This window comes from Podarcis pityusensis (genome assembly GCF_964106645.2).
Source record: "Podarcis pityusensis genome assembly, chromosome: 14".
Lineage (NCBI taxonomy): Eukaryota > Metazoa > Chordata > Lepidosauria > Squamata > Lacertidae > Podarcis > Podarcis pityusensis.
The window spans coordinates 4,242,071-4,260,374 of NC_138039.1; the positions used below are offsets into that span (position 1 = coordinate 4,242,071).

General features: G+C 42.0%; 1 protein-coding gene and 2 long non-coding RNA genes across 3 annotated transcripts in view; 1 reads left to right on the forward strand and 2 right to left on the reverse strand.

The window, feature by feature from the left end:
* Positions 1-18,304, reverse strand: part of LOC308463145 — a 795,191-nt gene that overhangs the window by 204,667 nt on the left and 572,220 nt on the right. The gene's annotated exons all lie outside the window — the stretch shown is intronic.
* MAD1L1 (mitotic arrest deficient 1 like 1) overlaps positions 1-18,304 on the forward strand; it is a 479,230-nt gene that overhangs the window by 199,928 nt on the left and 260,998 nt on the right. Inside the window, exon 13 of the mRNA XM_080981045.1 lies at positions 17,414-17,470. Coding sequence (XP_080837171.1) covers positions 17,414-17,470 — 57 coding nt within the window. The remainder of the gene's footprint in view (positions 1-17,413; positions 17,471-18,304) is intronic.
* On the reverse strand, positions 4,899-12,074 carry LOC308463123. The gene is made up of 2 exons (XR_013979455.1): positions 11,600-12,074; positions 4,899-5,292 (listed from the first exon to the last, which is right to left on the reverse strand). It is a non-coding gene; the product is annotated as an uncharacterized lncRNA (long non-coding RNA).

Consider the following 18,304-nt stretch of genomic DNA (forward strand, 5'->3'; position numbering starts at 1 on the left):
AGTGAGGATTTTCCAAATGTGCTAAGGCATCCCATAGAGGACACTAGCCTGGAAGTACAGGTGTATTATGTCAGGTGGCCCAAAGCTTGGACTGCATCTGTCTACTCCTTCTCCCAAGCTCCTTATCTGGGTCATCACTGGGTATAGTCCCCCTGTCATGAAGATTTTATTCATTCATATCCTGGCCTTCCTCATAAAGAAATTGAAGGCAGCAAACACCAACAAGCTAGATTTTTTTATTTTATTTAGTTTTGTTTCAACACCCATTTAAAAAACCACTGAGAACATGACATTTAAAAACAATCACAACTAACATTTTTAAGATTGCAGGTTAAACTGCAATAATTTTAAGTTCTTCTTGATGTTAATAACAAGGGAGATGAATGTACCTTACTGAAGAGGGCAGAGAGCCACCACCAAGAAGACCCTGCCATGCCAACCAGGCAGCAGCCAGCAATATATGATATGGGGTTTCCCAAACTCATTTTGGGATACAGGGGCATATATACTTCAGTTGTTTAGGTTGCTCTTTCAGCTCCCCCCCCCCCGACTTTCAAGGGAGTAAGCAACTGGGAGTTAGTAACCAACTTTAGCCCTGTAACTGATACAGTCATGAGTAAACGTGAAGCTGTGGTGTGTAGAATGCATAGTTAACCCAGGGGAGTTATCCCAGGAGAAGTGCAGGTCTGATTTTAATATAAATGGGAGTTAAATTAAAATATTATTTGTCCATGAGGAACTTACAATAAATTCATTGCAGTAACCTTGGTTTATGTAAGGCATATCTGTGAGGTTCTGCTGTAACAAAACACACATGAAGTAAGAAGCATGGCACAGACGTAAAGGAAGTAGTAGTAGTAGTAGTAGTAGTAGTAGTAGTAGTAGTTTACCCTGCCCATCTGGCTGGGTTTCCCCAGCCACTCTGGGCACCTTACAGCATATCTAAAAGCATAATAAAAACATCAAGTGTTAAAAACCTCTCAGTACAGTGGTGCCTCGCAAGACGAAATTAATTCATTCCGCGAGTTTTGTCTTGCGGTTTTTTTCGTCTTGCGAAGCACAGTGTTGGGAAAGTTTTGGAAAAGCTTCAAAAATCACCAAAGTCTTTAAAAACCTCAAAAAAGGTTACCACACCGCTCCTCGAAGTCAAGTCGCAACTGTATTAACAGTGTTAAGAAAAAGGAAACAAACTTGCAAGACGTTTCCGTCTTGCGAAGCAAGCCCGTAGGGAAAATCGTCTTGCGAAGCAGCTCAAAAAACAAAAAACCCTTTCGTCTAGCGAGTTTTTCGTCTTGCGAGGCATTCGTCTTGCGGGGCACCACTGTACAGGGCTGTCTTCAGATTTCTTCTAAAAGTTGTGTAATTCTTTATCTGCTTAACATCTGAAAGGGAGGGTGTTCCACAAGGCGGGCACCACTACCGAGAAGGCCCTCTGCCTGGTTCCCTGTATCTTTGCTTCTCACAGTGAGGAAACCAGCAGAAGACTCTTGGAGGGGGACATCAGTGTTTGGGCCGAGTGATGGGGGTGGAGATGCTCCTTCAGGTATACTGGGCTGATCAGCTCCAACACTTTGAATTGTGCTTGGAAACGTACTGGGAGCCAGTGAAGATCCTTTAGGACTGGTGTTATATGTGTGCAATGGGAGTGAGTTATTTACTCAAAAAGTTAACATAAGAGTTATATTTTATACTTAACAAAATTATAAAGATGGTGACATATGTGTAAATGGGAAAACCCAAATTTTATTTTATTTAAGTAGCATAGTATGTGGGGGCTTCAGTCTTTCTAGATCTAGAATTTCTCTGATTCATATTTCTGTGAGTGAAGGCAGAATTGTGCCCAATGAGAGACAGCGGTGGTATTTATTTTCTGTAATGCAAGCACAATACTTTAGAATTCATTTCTGTCTGCTCCTCTCTCACATGCACATCTTGGATAGTAAAAGGGATACTTCTGAATCTATAAGAAGTCAAAGTTCATAACATACTTCATAAAGTTCATTACCACTCCACAACAGCTCCTTGATTTCACATTCTCTGTATATTATTGTTCTTAAGGTCAGCAGTAGTTTCCATTTACCAGAGCGCTAAGCTTCACTTGCTCTTGGAATTTATTTCCATGCCTGAGTGTGGGAAGGATCAAGGGTGGAAAAGAGATCACCTCCCAAGATGTATCCGCATGTTCTCAACCAGGCTGTGATGTTCTTAAGAGCTGCTTTATGGCATATATCCAGAAATATATATTAGCCTCTTAGATACATTAGCCTGTTTACCTTTGGCTGCTAATTATGCCTCTGAAACAGGCAGCCTTCAAGTTTGAAGTCCTTTTTCTTTGACTTCTATGATTAGACACCTATTGAGTTGCATAAATGTGAAAAGTGGAGACTTGAAAATATTTAAAGCATAATGCATTTGCTTCTCTCGTTTACTTTGTAGTAGATTTTATTGTCTGTCTGCTCAGAGAATGTAATAGAGAATGCAGTGGAGAATATAAAACTCACAACTTGATTGACAGGACCCAGCTTCTCATTGACAGATCCTCATCATGTGTGATTGGGTTGTTGGCTTCAGGTAATTGGCATGCAGAAAACAGTGTGATAGAGTTTTGCTGAGCTTCCTTCAGTGACACATGGATATCATTGACTTGATGATGCATTTCTTTGGGGTTGCCTTATCAGTGCTTTCAATGTAGATCCAATAAGATAGCCTTGCAGGCTGCAGGACATTGTGTGAAAACTGTGAGGACATCAGAAATAGCTTCAGCATATTGGGAGATACACCAGCTCCATTCCCTCCACCCCCCCCCCCAAATCTATTTGTTTGTTGCATCTTCTTCCAAGGAATGGAGAGTGATGTGTATGGTATCCCCTTACATCCTCACACCAATCTAGTGTGGTAGCCTAGGCTGAAAGATGGTGACTTGGCCCTGAGAATTTCATGACAAGGGAGAAATGAATCTGGATTTCCCTGGTTGTAGTCCAACACTCTAATAGAGTCTTGTCTATTACAACATTCCTATTTTGGCTTGTGTGTTTTTCTTCTGCTTGGAAAAGGAGTTACTTGTACCCACAGGTAAGCCTTGTCTATACATGAAGCACTACAAGTGTTTGTACACAACCTTGCCTGCTTAGGAAAAAATGCTGAGAATCCAGAAGTACTTTTGTAGAACTTGTATCTTTCTCCAAAATCGGCACCTGTGTCAGTCTTTCCAGTGCAAAAATTTTAGATGTAGTTTCTGACAGTGTTGAATGCAACATGAGAAATATCCCATGACCCTGCTAGTACCGAGTCTGTCTTCTCCTTTGTGCCAGTCCTCTAGACACAACTTTATGTCAGCTCCATCAAAGTGCTGGTCTCGAGTCAGGCTACTCTCTTTTCACAAATCAAAGTATGGGATCACAGCTGAATTTAACCTCTTATCTCATGGAGCACTTCACCGTGGCAGAATTCTAATTTCCAAGGCACCTGGTATTGTGTTATGCCTGATAATGCCACTAGCTTAGACTGAGAACGTGTCTATTTACTGGTGCCCTGCATTATAACTAGCCCTTCCATTTTTTTCTTTCAGAGCATTTAAAACCATATTACCCCATTTTCAATATCTTTTGCACTTTCAGACAGAGGTGTGCACGTTTGATTTGCACCCTTCCAGCAATGTTCTCTTTCCCAGCCAAACTCTCCCCCCTCCCCACCCAAAGGTTGTTTTGGCTCGGTAGCACCCTCACCTTCTTTTCTAGCTCACTCCTTCTTAATGTGCTTTCGTCTCTCCATTCTGTTTCCCTGTTTCCTATTTATAGACTAACTTGCTTCAGCGGCAGTCAATTAGAACAGCAGTGAATCCTTTAAAAGGAGGATGCCAGGAGGGAATATATTTGTTGATTTGCTTGCTCCCGGGGAATCAGATTGATAGTTTAGTTGAAGCCCTCGCAGCACATTAAAAATTCTCTTGGGTTTTGTTGATTTTTGAAATACATTTTCATATATTAGGAAACAAAAAGAGGGGGAACACTTCATTTCCATGCAGTGCAGAATGCAAAAATATCAAGGAGGCAAGTAGTGGGGTTCTTGTTTTTCTTGGAGCCTTTAACATAAAATATCATTGAGGAAACTTATTGGTTTGTTTCCTATTCATTTATTTATTTTTACATTAGTATCTCACTTTTGACGAGTTAACAAAGTACTCCCAACATTAATGCAGTTCTTTTGCATTTAAAATCTTTAAATCCAAAGCTAAAATCAGAAAAGAAAATGGGAGATTAGATGGGTGGAAAAGTGGAGAGCTGGTTGAAAAGCAGAATTATAAAAGATAAAGCACAGCAAAAGGGTGATGGTGTATATGACTAATACAGTTTCTATTGAGTTGCATCTCCTTGTTATAATTTTATGAAAGTGTAATGAAAGTGACAAAATATAAATAAATAAGATTAGAGAGTGTTACAACACAACATTCATGCAATGTAACTCCTTCTGTTTCACACAGCCACTACAACCATTCATTACTTCGAGCATTACCTTTAACAACTGCTCATACATCATTTATTGTTAATAATGACAAAAAATAATAACAACTGTTGCTCTATAAAATACGAGTGGGTAGCATGTCTCTGGAGAGTTTATGGTCTAAAATTTGTTAAAGAGGAAACAACTGCGTAAGGGTCAGAATATATGGGCAGGAATAAATGGGAATTTATTTGAGTTAAGCATCCTCAGGCTTGGTTACAGTAGGATGGGGTGGAGTACCTATAATCCTCCACATAGTGCTTGGCCCCAGTTCCCATGTAGCAGGAACACCCTCCCCCCATCATTCAGTTTGTACAAACTTCACACACACTCACACTCACACACTACATACGCTACACTTCTGTTATAAATTCATAGAAAATCAACCATACATCGGATTTGCACTGTTCCACTTTTATTTTACTCCATGAAGGAAAGACTACAAAATGGGGAAGGTTTGATACAGGGCACCATAATCCCTTCACCATACCAGCACATCCACAGGAGCCCTGCCCAGTTGCTATGCCAACCCTGATGATCCCAGACAGAAGACAATCAAGATCACAAAGAACTTGCATATGGGAGTGGATTCTGCATGGACTGGAACAAAGGACAATGATCAGATCTTCCCTCAGGGGGCAGGAAACTGCGACTACCTTTTGTCTTCAGAAAATGATTCATGGGGAGGGGTAGAAGGGAACCAGCCAGGTGACAGGACACTCAGGTTACCACCACAACTCCTCCCTCAACCCCTCCTTTCTGTAATGTATGCATGATGTTTCTGGGGGTGGGCTTGACCTAGAGGATGGGAATTTCAAAAGTTTTTATAAGGTCTTGCACACCATTTTCTGTGTCTTTTCCTCTCTCCTGCAAGTGAGGGGAATACCCTGTTGCAACAGTTCAATAAAGGCCAAGCCTACAGGCTGCTGATTTGCTCCAATTTACTCTGGTTGGTGTCTTTACTTTTTGTCCAAGGGAGCCCTCGGATTTTTCCGGTAACACCCATAACCGCTGGCTGTACTGGCAAGAGCTGATGGGAACTGGAGTTCCAAAAGGAACAAGTTCCCCACCCCTTCAGTAGGGCATGGAACTAAGATGTTTTATCAAGCAAAGGTTTCACATAAAAGGTAGGTTTAAAGAAGGAATTGAAAGAGAGCTAGCTTCGTACAGACTTAAGAGTAGGATAGGGAGAAATGGTTGAGCTGTTGGAGGAAGCATGAGACTTGTGGACAGCTAAAGGGAATGGAATTTAAGGGCATATACAAGAGTGAAGAAATAGAGGCACAAGGCCATGGAGTTTGTGCTGTATCAATGAATGACTAGGAAGCCAGTGTAGGAATTTAAAGAGGGATGGAGCATGTCTGAGTAACCTGTGTTGATGATGCCATTTATAGGAGGTTAGAAGGATCGAAGTTTGGTCCTGGGCATGGACATGTGGAGTTGTAGCCAGTGATAGTCCTACTCAGAGTTGACCTATCAAAATTATAATGCACATAAGTAAGTCCTACTTTTGCTTTTCTTTACTGTTCAGTTCTCTGGTTAGCCCTCTTTATATCCATTTATGCCAAGGGAAGAGGAAAAGAGATGGTAGGCTGTTAATAGAAAAGTTACATAGTGAAGGACATACAGTGAACCGAGTGGGATGCCCTTGTTGTTCTTGCATGCTAAGCATGTAAATTTGCCAGCTGTGATTTGTGTGTGTCTGCATGATGAGAACAATTTTGTGTCCGGTATTGGGGGGGGGTGCTTTAGCATCAAGCTTCTTGAGTCCCAAGGATGTCAAATGACTCCCTTAGAGTCCATCAGTATCAGAGGTTCACTCAGCCGTGACTGCAAGATGCTGTCCTAGCTGCCTTGCAACTCCAACAGCAGCTGGCTTGGCAGAGTTTCATCAGTCATGTTGCCTTTTTCTGTCAAGGAGAGAGCTGCAACCCGACAGTTTTGCTTGGCAGCATGCTAGCTCCCCAGAGGCAACAGTGCCATTGGCTTGGAATAGGGGCACCATACAAAATAAGTGTGTGTTTACAGAAAGCATAGTATTCCCAGGAGACTCTTGCTGATCCTTTTGATCTTTGTATTTTGTCTTCTGTGTAGCCAAGGCTTCTGAAGGAAAACAAGAAGGAAGAAATGAGCAGGCTGTAGTGCTGGGACTTGCTCTCTTTCCTCCCCCAATGAGATTTAGAATCTATATTTTCTTCTGCAATAAACTGTGTGTGAAAGTAGAAACCCAGAAACACTTGAGTTGTGCTTCTGTACCTTTCTGCTGGAAGGTGAAGCAACCTTTCCTTCTTGAACCCAGGAGATGGGCAGATGCAGCCCATGAGTAGGAAGCTTGTTCGCTTGCTTGTTAACAGTTACACCCACTCTTTCAATCATATTTATCAGGTTGGCTCGCAATAAAATAACAAGCGCATAAAAATAAACAGATGGTGATAAAAATAAGCTAAAACAGCAAAACTGTAAAAGCAAGATAAAAAAAATATTATGCAGCAGAATCCAAGAGATCAGCAAAAAATCTAAAGCCTGGATTATTATTTTTTAAGTCTTCTCCTGAAAGGGTGAGTACCTGGTGAGCCTATCTGGAAACAGTGTTCAAAATCAGGACACCACTACTGAAAAGGCCCTTTCCTCAGTGATCCTGGAGGACAGACATGAGACTGGGATTGCCGCTCCCTCTGGCAGGACAGGGTTCACTTTAATGATCCTCCTGGGCCAAGGGCCATTATAGTCTCCCCAGACCAGCTTTGGTCCAGGTCAGCTGAGTTGGAGCTCTGTTGGAGCTCTGCATAAGCAGCACTTTCACTTCTACTTTTTAAGGGTGGGGGATCTATTTCCTCCTCCCCTTCCTTCTCCTCCTCCTCCTCCTTCCTGCAAGCTCAGCCCCTTGGACACCTGGAAAAAGCACAGGCTCCCAGCCAAAACCTGTGCAGGAGCATGCAAAAGTTGTGAGATGGGGACTGATCGTGACCACTTGGCAGACAAGCTGGTGCAATTGCTCCTTGCATTTGCAGACAGACACTTTGAAGTCATGCGGCCAGGAAAAAGCAGTTGGAGAGCTTGCAAAGGCCTCAGCGGGGGACAAGCCGCAGCACAAGTTCCCCACCTTTCAACCCTTTCAGGGCAACTCTAAACTGCTTTTCCTTTTTGAGCATATTCCAGATGTGCTGGAAGACCTTATTTGGCTTTCATGGTGACATAGGCTAGGACAAGTAGACTCTGGAATTTTGGTGTTCCGTGTGAAATCTGTGTGGACATGTATTTGTAGTACTACTGTTACTCATCCAGAATTGGGGAGGCAAAAAGATGTACAAAACTGAAACCAGAGCCCAGTATGGTTAGCCAAGTAAGAGAGATACTGTGGGTCCAGTGATATCCCTGGTTTCTAAGGTACACAGGAAACTGCCTTAAACCGAGTCTGTTTTAAGTCGGTTTTATCTACACTGACTGGTAGTGGCTCTTCAGGATTTCAGATGAGGTCTTTTAAAGACCTACCTGGAAATGCCCGTGGAACCTAAGGCTTTTTGTATGCAAAACATGTACTCTGCCACTGAACCACAGCTCATTCAAAGTCACTTGAATGGCAGATGTGCCTGGAAGATCTCAGGGTCACAAATGCAGGATGTGCAGTATGTACCACCAACTCTAGTCCTAAATATGTATGTTTTTGACATCACAAGAACCTTGAAGTTTCATGCTTATTGAAGCTCTCTGTGCAGTGAATTTCAATTTTATGTCCCTGACTCAGCTTGGTTCTTGTGGCAGCCATGTATGTAGTTATGGGTGGGATCTTCCCTCATCTCTGTATGGCTATTGCAAGGAGGCCAGCATGCTTCATACCAGGCATGTTTTCAAAGTTAGCATCTGAAGCAAGCAAGCAATTAAATCAAATTAGATTAAATTAAATTAAAGAGAGAACATCTCTCTCATTTCTCACTTATATGATACACCATCAGGAATCCATAACATTCTCGGTTCCTTAAAGTAATATGGAAAACATTTTTCTAATATTCTCTGTTTTTCCAGTTGACTTTCTGAGGAAGTCTGAGAGTTAATTAATAGGTTCAAAGTGCAGTCATCAATTGATGAGTTGACATGGATTGTTGACTTTATCAACATCTACCCTTTGGGGGTATTTGTCAATGATGGGAAAAGGCGATATTCTGTATGTGGCTGCCACAAGACTATTGATGTTCAGAATTCACACATCCAGGTTGGCATTCATGTGTCTCAAGAGACAATGGAGTGGGCCTCTGAGAGTGAAGCCAAACTGCTGTGGCTGCAGAGACTGGTAATTCGTAACTGCTGCCTTCCACGTTGTTTTTGCTGCATTAGCAGCACCAAAGCGACCTCTCCGGAGCACAGGCCTGGGCAAGAAGTATGGAGGTCCTGGGCTGCCCAGATGTCAAGACTTCCTTCTTAGTCTTGCTGATATGGTCCAGAGGAAAGTAGACCAATACATTTGGCATCAGCTTGGCTGCAGCAGTTGCTGGAAAGAGGCATACAAAGTGTCATCCAGGTAATAACTCCAATTTCTACATGAGTAATGTCATATGTGGATCCATTCTGATCATTTCCAACCTGTAGCTTTAAAATAAACATCAGCTAAACATGCTAGTGCTGTTCCACAGGATGTATTCACTCATACTATTTTACTTCTGAATCTTTCTTGCTAATTCGGTAGCTTTCCCTAACTATTGAAATTTATTTGGCATAGTACTATAAATTGGCATGTTTTACTGGTGGAAATTACTATTCATACCAGCTTTCACAATATTTTAATACACTGAATTGTACTATGCAAATAAACTGAAGTCTAGCAGTGCAACTGTTGGAACATACTTTTGTCACAATACTTTCCACCCACACAATCGAGCTTTTCGCAGCTGTTTGAAATCAAATCTGGTTTCAGCAAAACCAGAAAATGTATGAAAATATCACATACAAGAAGGTGAATACATTTTTGAGTGTCTTTTAAAAATGTTATATTGGCACCTTTTTCAAATACAAGACGTATTTTTTTTAAATGATATTTATTAAGTTTTCCAATTTAACAATGCAATAAAAACCACATTAAATCATTCCAAATTATAATACAACAAAACAGCCAAATAATCATGTCAAATTATGTATCTTTGGGTGACTTCCCATGCTCTGAAATTCCTTTAGTAAATTAAGCCATCCCTTCCTTGATTTTAGCTGGAACCCCAGATTAGCAGAACTACTTTTGCTGTTCTTATAAGAAAATGAGAGAGAATGGCACAGCTATATCCTTCACTGGTTTGTCCAGGGTTCTATTTTTTTTCATAGAGGACAGCAAATGTAGATGTATTCTTTGAGCAGGTGGTTCAGCTGTGATTGTATTATGCTCGACACAGGTATGAACCTAGCTAGACAATGTTGCTGTCTCCCCCAAATCAAAAGATTGTGATTGTTTCAGAGTGGTTGCAAGATAAATAGAAAAGGAAAGAAAAGTTTTTTGGGTTTCATAGCAAACAGCCACTTGCTTAGCCTTATTGAGGTTCCATGTTTTTGAAACAAGATGCTGAAATAGGATTGGCTTGTGATTTCTCCAGTATAATTTTGTGAGATGCCTTTTTTTATTGAAAATGCAGAGACTAAGAAGTGACTCTGAGATATTGATGAAACTTGACTGAGCTTCATTTCAAAAACCAGGGATTCATATTGGGTCTGTGACCTTGTAGGTAAAGAGGCCAATAATCACCCAAATTGACTTGCTAGGTCTGTATACAGCTGTCTTATTAAGCGGAGGAAAATGCTGTGGGCTTTTGCTGTGTTAAAAGCCTAGAATTATGATTTGTATGTTGACTGGTCTCTCCAGAGCAGCTGTGTTACCATAGTGAGTGCCTCCCTCTTCTACTTTAAGTTGGAAAGCAAATAGATTGAAAAAGGGATTGACTGACTTGACTTGGTCATGTACCTGAGACAAAGTGGCGTGAAAGGGGAAGAGATGTGGGGGTCCCTGTTGGCATCTGTCTGTTTGGGGAGTGTGCCTTTGGGGTAAAGTTGCAGAGTTATAGCACCTGCTGATACGGGAGAGACATGTTTTATTGCAGGTGGGGCAGATGAAGGCCATCCGGTTGGGCTGCTGCAGATGCACCATGGCGTTTCTTCTCTCTGCACTCCTCCCAGCAGTCATTCCTCCTGTGGTCACTGCTGTGGATATAAAACTTGATTGCTTGTGTCCAGGCACTGTGATCATGGGTTCATGTCATGCTTTAAAATATTTAAAGGAGGAACCCAAGAAGGCCCCTTGATAATAACTTGGAATTGCGCTCTGTGCCCTAAGACTCTAGGTTGCACTGATTTCAGGTCGGGGCCTTGCTTAGTCAAAGATAAACCATGTTTAAGTTCAGCAAGGAGAAAAAGTGTCCAGAGGTAGTCACTGTTGTTGTCATCTACATGTGCTGGAGAATTGAGCCTAGAAGGAACAGACCAGTTGAGTCTTTAACTCAGAGTCATGATGCCCCACAGGGCAGATGACACATATTTCATTTATTTCATATGCCTTTGTGCCTCAGGGAATTAGTAAATAGGCAGAGAATCAAAACTTGGAATGAAATAATTTATAGTTTATTAGAAAAGACAGAATGATTACGATGCAGGTTCTAACAGAAGTGGAAAAAAGAATGGAGATGGCTATGCTCTGCCTCCACAGTTGGAGACACCAATGCTTCTGAATGCCAGTTACTGGAAACCAAGGGAGGAGGGAGCGTTCTTTGCGCTTATGTTCTGCTCACTGGTTTCCCACAGGCATCTGGTTAGCCACTGTGAGAACAGGAAGATGAACTAAATGGGCCATTGGCCTAATCCAGCAGGCTACTGTTATGTTCTTATGTTTATTGAGGCAAAGTTCAAAGTGGACTGTCAACGTTTGGGGTTAAAGCTAAAAGGCAGTAAAGATAGGAGGTATTTATTTCCAAATATTGTGAGAAGGTAGCAGACTCTAGGTTAAGGTTACCAGGCGTCCCCGTTTCCCAGGGACAGTCCCCGGATTTACAAATCAGTCCCCATACAAAATCCTATCATTCCTACTGAAGTTGGAAAGTGTCCCTGGATTCATTGAAAGAAATCTGGTAACCTTACTCTAGGTCAGGGGTCTGCAACCTTTAAGACAAAAAGAGCCACTTGGACCCGTTTCCGAAGAAAAAAAAACTGGGAGCCGCAAAACTCGTCATTATAAAAATATTTTTTTTGTCACTTTTTTATTATTTCTTTGTTTGACCCCTCAGAATTACTCCTCCTCATAGAAATAAATGTTAAATTAACAAGCTACCTTTTTGTGTGTGTGTGTTCTTCACTCCCCTTCAAAACAGTGACCAGCGTACATGCCCCTTACAATGTAGCGGGCGGGCGGGAAGGTGACGTCGGGATGGTGCGTGACTAATGCACGCACCGCCCCCATGCGACGTCACAGCCAGTACAGCGCCCGCCACAGTGAGGAGTGTTGGGGCGCACAGTGCGCCTCCTCCCCTCGCTAGTATCCACCCCGGAGCCGCGGCAAAGGTGTAAAAGAGCCACATGCGGCTCCGGAGCCGCAGGTTGCAGACCCCTGCTCTAGGTGTAACTCCTATTGAAGGAAGTGAGAATGGAAATGCCCATTTCTACAAAGCAGTGTGGGTACCTGAGGGAGAGAGGGGGACAAACAGATGGAGAGAAGCACAAATATTGACCATGCAGAGTGAGGAGAAGCTCTTCTGTGAGGAACTGTAGTAAGTCACAAGGCTGTCCTTGGTACTCAGACTGGGGGTTGCTTATGAATTTTTCCTTATGAATTTTTGAGGATCAGGCACCCTGGCACATAGATAACAAGATGTTTCAACCAGAGGCAATAAGCATCCAGTAAAAGGCTAAGATGGGCGAGTGAGGGGGATTGAAGCCTGGTAGGTTTCCTTGAGCTGCAAATGTAATAAACTGAGATGGTGCCTCTTCTGGAGCTCTAGCTAGTCTGAGCAAAGAACACAACAGAGCTGGAAAGGCGGTAAGGAACTTTGGAGGACAGGGATTGGAGAACAAACAGCGAAGGGATCCAAGCCGATTAGGATGTGTTGCCCAATGGCCAGAGACTGCCCTGGAACATTTGGTTAGAAAGGCTAAGTATTTACTAGAGATGGAGGAGCCCAGAGCTTCTGTGACAGCCGCATTCTGCTCTGGAGCAGCATAATCCATCAAAAAAGGCAATTGGCTCCCAGTCAGGCTCCAGAGAAGCAGTTGGGGGTGTTGATGTGTCCAATTTAACCTCCTATTTGATAATGAATAGATTGTGCCTGAAACAATTTGTTATTTCTCAGGGATTTTCCACTGCAACTATTTCAAATTCAGTGGGTGGCCTTAATGGCTGCTTCACAGATTCTCGTCACAGATACAAGGAGAACAGTGCTCCTGGTCCTCTGTGATTTACTTACCTTTGTGTAATATTTCTCTTAGGTTTGTGTGCAAGTTTTATGGGAGAGCGAGAGAGAACAAACTGATGTAGCTACAATTACTGTTCCTTAGGAGATGCTTGAGGAGGGCCATTGAACTGAAAATCTTCAGAGAGTAAGATAAGCAGAGAAATGTTCTCTCAGTGTCTGAAAAGATACTTGGGCTTCAAGTTAAGCTGAGGCACTGAGACAAATTGCACCCGCTGTCTGGCATTCTCTAGAAGGCTAGGCTGAAGCTCTGTGGTAAATTAGGAGCAGGGATCTGATCATATTTTCATATATACAATTAATAGGGCTGTCCACCAATTAAATAGTTGTTTGATTAATGATTACTATAACAATTTAATGATCATTTAATTGATTCTTCAGTCTGGAAATTCTGCATGCAGCTGTGCTTACTATTTTGTTTTTGTTTGCAAGTATTGTATAATAGGCTCAGTAAGGCTGCCTTAGTTAAATCTGATTTTCCAAGCAGAACATTGGGCTTTGAACTAACTCAGTCTCCTTTTGTTTTGGAATTTCTGTCTGCTTTCATAAATGAGTCTTCCTGTTCCATCTTGCTGCCCCTCGGTGCCAGGTACTCCTCCCCTTGGTACAGTCACTTTCAGATATTTCCCCTAAATATGCTCCCTTCATAGGCCATTTATTTCACAAAATTTATATTCCACTTAATGGTAAAAAAAACCAACCACAAAAATACCACACCTCAAAATGTTTTACAAAAAGAATAAAGCTATCAGTAAAAATATTTAAGAACAACTATTCTGACAACCTTTTAGATCTCCATTCCCCAAGCTACTGGGTTCCTCCATGGGATCAGACACCTCTTGTGGCCCAGAATTGACAACTTACAACTCTTTGAAACTCTCCACGGGATTGTCCAACTCCAATTCCTTGGGCTCTTCCCACTTCTCCTTTGGATCTGTGCACTCCCTCCATAACACGTTTGTCGGACTTATGGCAATATTCTTATTTACTTCCACGAGGAGTCCCCAGTAACTTATTTTGATTGTGTTTGCACTAATGGGAATACAGATATTTCACAGTGCTTCCATGTGTATTAAAATCATTTTGAGGCTTAGCTAGGTGCTCTGGAGAGCTGCAGAATAATGGGGTCATTTCTTTAAATCTCTGGAGCTGTGTATGCACTGCTTTGGACTGGTCTTGAGCTAGGAGGCAGCAGTGTCCTTGCCAAGTGGTGCTTATTTTGGGACTTACAAGGATGGTCTGAAGGGTGGTCTGGCCATGCACACAAAACCGCAGGACCTTAAAAAAAATGCAGCAAACATTTTGGTGGCACTGTTCACGTTGTTGTGTTTACCAGAGATGAAGTCCAGTGTATATTAGCCAAGAGCTGTCCCTTTTTGTCCCAATAAAATTAATGGCAAGTGCTTCATGGGTATGTGTTGAAAACTGAAAGTGCTATTAAGATATCGAAGACCATATAATGCAGCACGTTGGCTTAAGGTGCAGTTTGGCAGATATTCATGACATGGAAAGCCAATCTGTTCCACCTCTCTGAAAGACAAGTTCCAAGGAACAATGGTGTAATTTCCCTTGGCTTTCTCTGAGGCTGCCCAGTACAACAACAATCCAAGTGTGCCAGGATCAAGGGGTTCAACAGGCTGCTTTGTGCCTTCCCAAGTCTCTTTCCAGCTGCTGCTTTTAAGCTGTTACACCGGCTGGCAGCTTTCTTGAAGCACACTGATTAAATGATCCGTTGGTTAAGTTCAAAGGTAGATTTCTCCTTCATAATTAACAGTGTTTGTGTGTGGCTGTCAGGCTGTTTTTGATTACTTTTGCATTTTATGTACCAAGATATAGAGCCAAAGGTAGGGAACCTCAGACTCAGGGACAAAATGTGACCCTCAAATCCTCTTGGGGCTCTTCCTAGGCCACATAGCCATGTCTTATCCCTTTCTGGCACTGCTCTGTACTCTCTTCAGATGCTTTTGCCTAGGTGGAATGTGTCTTTGAACTGTTAAAATGTATATTGCTTGCCTAGATGGAGGATAGAGAGGAGTGCACGCCTGTGCACAAATAGAAACCTGAGTTTTATGTGACTGGAATGTAGCCTATTGTACAAAGGCAAACATCATGTCTATTACTCTGTCCCCTTTGGTCTTTGACTCCACCCACTGGCACATTCCCCCTCTAGGTTTCCACAGGAGGGAATGTGGCACTTGGAATGAAAAAGGTTCCTCAGCCTTAATATGGACCAATCCAAGTTGGTAAAAGTGTAAGTATGCTATGTCAACTGGACCACCATTCTCTATATGCTTGTTGACCTTGTAGAACTCTAATAGGTTGGTGAGACAAGACTTGCCTTTGCAGAAGCTGTGCTGGCTCTGCTTCAGCAAGGCTTGTTCTTCTTTATGCTTGGTTATATTATCCCTAACAATACTTTCCACCAGTTTTCCTGGGATAGAAGTTAAGCTCACTGGCCTCTAATTTTCAGGAAAACTACCCTATTCCCTGATCCCAACTATGATCTGACTTTTAGAAGACATCTGAAGGCAATCTTGTTTCGGGAAATTTTTAATTTTTCATGTTTTACAATTTTTTATGTGCTGTAAGCCACCCAGAGTGGCTGCGGAAACCCAGCCAGATGAATGGGATACCATCATCACCATCACCACCACCACCACCACCACCACCACCACCACCACCATCATCATTTTCAAAATTACATTGGCTACTTAATGGTTCTCTGGTATGGAGGCTAATCTGAGGGGCAACTTACATATTTTTGTTAGAATATTAGCAATTTAGTTGTTAACTGACATTCAGCACCTGTTGTTCAGATGGATATTGTACCAATATCAGAGTTTACTTATTCCTTTTCACTGTGTTTATGTAAAGTCAGTTCCTTTCTTTGAAGAACTTTGTAATCACTGTTGCCAACAAAACTTATGATCCTCCTCCTTGTATCTCATTGTTGACTCCAGCCTCCTCAGTTCAACCTAATTAAATATTGACGGATAATTAGCTTCTAGGTGTCCATATATTTATACACAATCTCCCAGTATTTTAGCTCCAAACTTATCTGTAATTTAATTAGGACTCCCCTCTTGCTCACCCTCTACTCGCTGTTGTCTGCACAGGGCAGGCATATCCCGCAGTGTTTAATGAGTGTGTTTCCGTTTTCCCACACTGGGCTCCAGCTTTATATTAGAATCACATTCATTTTGTTTGAGCACCTCTTCATTTTAATAATCTGACATGATTGCAGGGTGTGCACAGCCAGGTTCTTTGACTTCACGGTAGCTCCCGCTGAACCCTGGGACCAGTGCAAGCTCATAATTGCGGTGTTTGCTTGAGAAGCTGAGCAACACGTTTTATGTTGAGCTCTTGAGACTATGATTTCTGTTTTGTTGCATTTCAGTGTGATTAGCTTTCGTGGCTTGATGCCCCCTCCCCACTATATCCAAAACCAGCACCATTTCTTTGTAGTGAACTACTTGCTGTTCACCAGTGTTTTGGATGCTGTGCTTGTAAATACCATTTCATGCAGTGAAGGGATGCTGTTCTAAAGACCCTGGAGAGTTTTAATGAGTATCTGCCTGGAATGACATGAATTAGTTTGTATGAAAGGCTTCCGTTCTCGTTGAGCTTGTTTATTCTGGTTTAAATGGGTTTCTGTGTCATCTGCTGAGATTATTTTTTAATCTTTTCTGTGTAGCTATAGGGAAGATGATTGGTCTCTGACATGATCTCATGAAAGAGAAGTGTAGTGGTGGTGGGAGAACATGTTTTTATGTTATTTCTAAAAGAAGATAAGAATGCCAGCTTTTCTTCTGAAATTCCAGTTGAAGACCTTCCATCCAAGTGACTTGATATAGAGATTATTTCTATGATGTATGAGTCCCTTCAACAAAACTGAGCAGTAGTGTTCCTTAACCAAGAGACCGTAATACTACAGACAAACTTTTGTTGCAGTATTTCTTTCCCCTCCTTCCCTCACTGAAGACTTCCCCCATTATGGTTCTTCCTTTGAGTCACCTTCTTCTGAAATGTATGCTGAGGTTGTTTTCCCATGAGTGCCTGTCAGCCTCAAAATAAAATACAAAGTACTGCTCTAAAAGGGTGACATAATTATCATTGATGACTTGCATCAGCTTTCTATAGCATTCTTTCTCCCTTCTTGAAGTTCTGGCTGGACTTCTGTTCATTTTAATATTGGCTTTTGAGGCGAAAACACTCAGACCCTAACATTTTTCAAATTTGGTCAAAATTTTGAGAGAAATTTGAGCTGAGGAGTGCGATGGGGAAGGTCATCTTGTGATGATGCCTTCCTGTTTACAATTGATATGTAGCCCTAAGCTGAGCAGAGGTGACATGTTCACTGGGGTTCTTGAGTCACAGCTGAGCCCCTTTATCACTTTGTTATATTTACTCTTTTTTCCTCTCCACTTCTGTTTTTGCTGTTGTTGAATTCTTGAACATTCTCTTTCTTTCTTTTTGTATTGAAGGTTCAACTGTCCCAGACTTTAGAAGAAGCTGGGAATCAGAAACAAAGAGCAGACCTGGTAAGTGTTAGAGTTTGCTGATTTTTTAAATTATTGTTCTTTGCAATACATGGTAAAAATGGACTTTGGGGACAAGAATAATCTTTGAGCCACATCCATGCACTTAAAATACAAGATCTGCTCAGCAAAAGTCTAGTTAGCAAAGCAGTGCTCCAGTCAGCATATCTATATGATGGTAGGTCTTATGGAAGCATGACCTTGCTGGTTGGGACTGATGGGACTTGGGCTCTAAAATAGTAGCCTTCATTTTAAGGCCTTAGAATCACCATTAACCCAAACATGCATTTGAGAACCTATCCCAATTTTCTTCCCCCCCCCCCCCACCATATGCAGTATCTATATGGTTGGTAGTGCTGCTGTTGTAGCCCATCATATACCCATGACCTCATAGTGGATCATGACTTGTCAGTCAAAGACCACTCGTCGAAAATATCTGGTGGGTACCAGTTTGGCAAAGGTTGATCTAGAGCAGGGGTCAGCAAACTTTTTCAGCAGGGAGCTGGTCCACTGTCCCTCAGACCTTGTGGGGGGCCAGACTATATTTTGGAGAGAAAAAATGAATGAATTCCTATGCCCCCCCACAAATGAATGAATTCTTATGCCCCACAAATAACCCAGAGATGCATTATAAATAAAATCACACATTCTAATCATGTGAAAACACCAGGCAGGCCCCACAAATAACCCAGGGATGCATTTTAAATAAAAGGACACATTTTACTCATGTAAAAACACGCTGATTCCCAGACTGTCTGTGGGCCGGATTGAGAAGGTGATAGGGCCGGATCTGGCCCCTGGGCCTTAGTTTGCCTACCCATGATCTAGAGAAAAAAA